This window comes from Stylophora pistillata, chromosome 3, assembly GCF_964205215.1.
Source record: "Stylophora pistillata chromosome 3, jaStyPist1.2, whole genome shotgun sequence".
NCBI classification, from domain to species: Eukaryota; Metazoa; Cnidaria; class Anthozoa; order Scleractinia; family Pocilloporidae; genus Stylophora; species Stylophora pistillata.
The window spans coordinates 22385827-22387907 of record NC_142521.1 but is presented as its reverse complement, the minus strand read 5'-3'; the positions used below and the strand labels follow the sequence as shown (position 1 = coordinate 22387907).

The window sequence follows — 2081 nt, the reverse complement described above, 5'->3', positions numbered from 1 at the left end:
CCTTAACGTGAAAACTTCAATCATTCTCCTCTCAAGGGAATTTCATCAGGTCGGAAAATTCATTTTTAACTGGGAGGTTTTCTTCATCAAAATTTTGATCTGTATTGGTGAACTAATCAGCGGAAAGGAATTATAAAGAAAATTATCGGAATAATGTTAATTACCTCACCACGATTTTAATTTTCCAATCGGCGTGATCCTTTGATAGATAGAAGGCTTTTTGCAGACACAGTGAAGACACACAGTATCTACTGTCTGTATATGTGTGCATTTGCGACCAGTTGAGTTTAAAGCGTAACTTTATCTTGTATTCCATAAAAGGAGACAGTCGTAGTTAGAAAATAAGTTTTTGCTTAAAGGTTATTCACGCTGATTAGCAGGTGGCCTAGTTATTCTAATGGATACGAGGGAATGGTGCCAGGAAAATAAGACTCAAAAGTTCAAAAAGGAGAATTGTACTCACCAGTGCAACAAAAACATGGTGGGAGGGTTATTCCAAGAAAAACGCAGAGATTGGCAATGATAGCTTCATGGGAAAACTTAAACTTCATTGTTAAAAACTTTATTCCAAGGTAAAAATTATCATCTTGACCACGTGAAAGTCGTCCCCAAATATGAAACTTCCAGTTTGCCTGTAAATTTGAATGTCAACAAAGGTTAGACAGGTTTTAGGTATTTATCTGTCAGCTTTGGCTACTCAAAGGAACTCTTAACTATTGCGGTATTCCGATAACAGATACTTTTTTCAGTTACCGTCGCCCTGTTGATGGGCAGTTTAAAAAGGCACAACAAGAGCAAAATAACAGATCCTTATGATAAAATGAGTCCCTTACGAAATTTTTTACTCGAATATGTTAATTTCAGCATTTAAAGCCTTGGCGAAGAAGAAAATGGATAACATCACGCATATGACAGGTGTTTTGAAATGTCATTATTTGACCCTATTTTCTTTTAATCTGCCACGACTGACATAAGTACAATTCATTTATATTCGCCAAAAACTTTTCTCCACTGTTGAAAACTATGTTGAAATACATATCAAAGAGACATCCCAAAGTTTGCTTCAGTAGTTTTGTAGCTCAGTCCGCTCGGTAAGCAGGTTAAACAAAGTTTAACAGTTTGTATTAAACAGACGTGCTACCAGATGTAAATGTAAAAGGGCTTCTGAAATACTAAGTTTTATCATTTTTCTGTTTGTTGATCTCATAAAGCCCTACAGCACGATTGAATAGCATTAATAATAGGAAGATTTCGAAAGATTAAATTCGTAGCAACTTTGAATTAAACTGAATCCAATTGAATTGTTCATTCGGTTAGATGCACGTTATCTTAAATTGAATTATTCTCAAGTACTTCTGCAATCAGTGAAACTGGACAAAGTGATTTTTATAAGTAGCTCACAAGGCTATTTCTTACCTTCTTACCGATGATACTGCGTGTGGGTACATGGATACTGCGTGTGGGTAAATTGATACTGCGTGTGGGTACATTGGTGTTTGTCTTTATAGCAGTGTTTGTAGCGCTGTTACTATGGTTACAAAACAAACCGGTTTAACAGGTGATGAACATATATAAACACTACTGTCCTTCTCGTTCAGCTGTACAAATTGTTGGTAGTCATTAGTTCAAAGCTTTTGTTTTTGACTTTGACTGACTAGTTTTATTTGAGTAACACTGACTACTACAGAAGATCTCAATGGAGTTAACCGTTAGCCGTAAAACGGCAAAAAAGAAAAAAAATAGCCACCGCTTTAGGAAAAATTAAATCGCCACGTCTTATACCCAGGGTACTGAGAAGACAATTTTGAAATGTTTTTTAAGCCGCAACATTTGTTCAAAGCTGAATTACTATTCTTCGGTACTATGTTACCTGAAAACCTGCATTTCTCCTAGCCAATGAGTATGAAGAATTATATATTCACAAATGACATCATCGATCAGAAACTAAATATTTTTCCAACACATCTATCTGTCCTCTTACAATAGCAATATTTACCTGTGGTGACTCTGTCTTAGTGGATGGATCTTGTGCGTATACGTTACACCACTAAGTAGGAAAGTATATGAGATGCAGTTAAGGC

At 35.8% G+C, this 2081-nt stretch overlaps 1 protein-coding gene across 3 annotated transcripts in view; it reads right to left on the bottom strand.

Moving 5' to 3' along the window:
• The window catches only part of LOC111341245 (ficolin-2), a 4102-nt gene extending 2558 nt beyond the window's left edge, over positions 1–1544 (bottom strand). The window contains exons 1-2 of one of the 3 annotated variants that reach the window (XM_088752401.1): positions 1417–1544; positions 464–632 (exon numbers count right to left, since the gene is read on the bottom strand). In XM_088752401.1, coding sequence (XP_088608527.1) covers positions 464–551 — 88 coding nt within the window. In that variant the 5' untranslated portion in view covers positions 552–632; positions 1417–1544. Of the gene's footprint in view, positions 1–164; positions 424–463; positions 633–1416 lie in introns of those variants that run through there. The other 2 variants (XM_022948201.2, XM_088752400.1) reach the window with 2 other exon arrangements.
• Between the last annotated feature and the right edge of the window lie 537 nt (positions 1545–2081).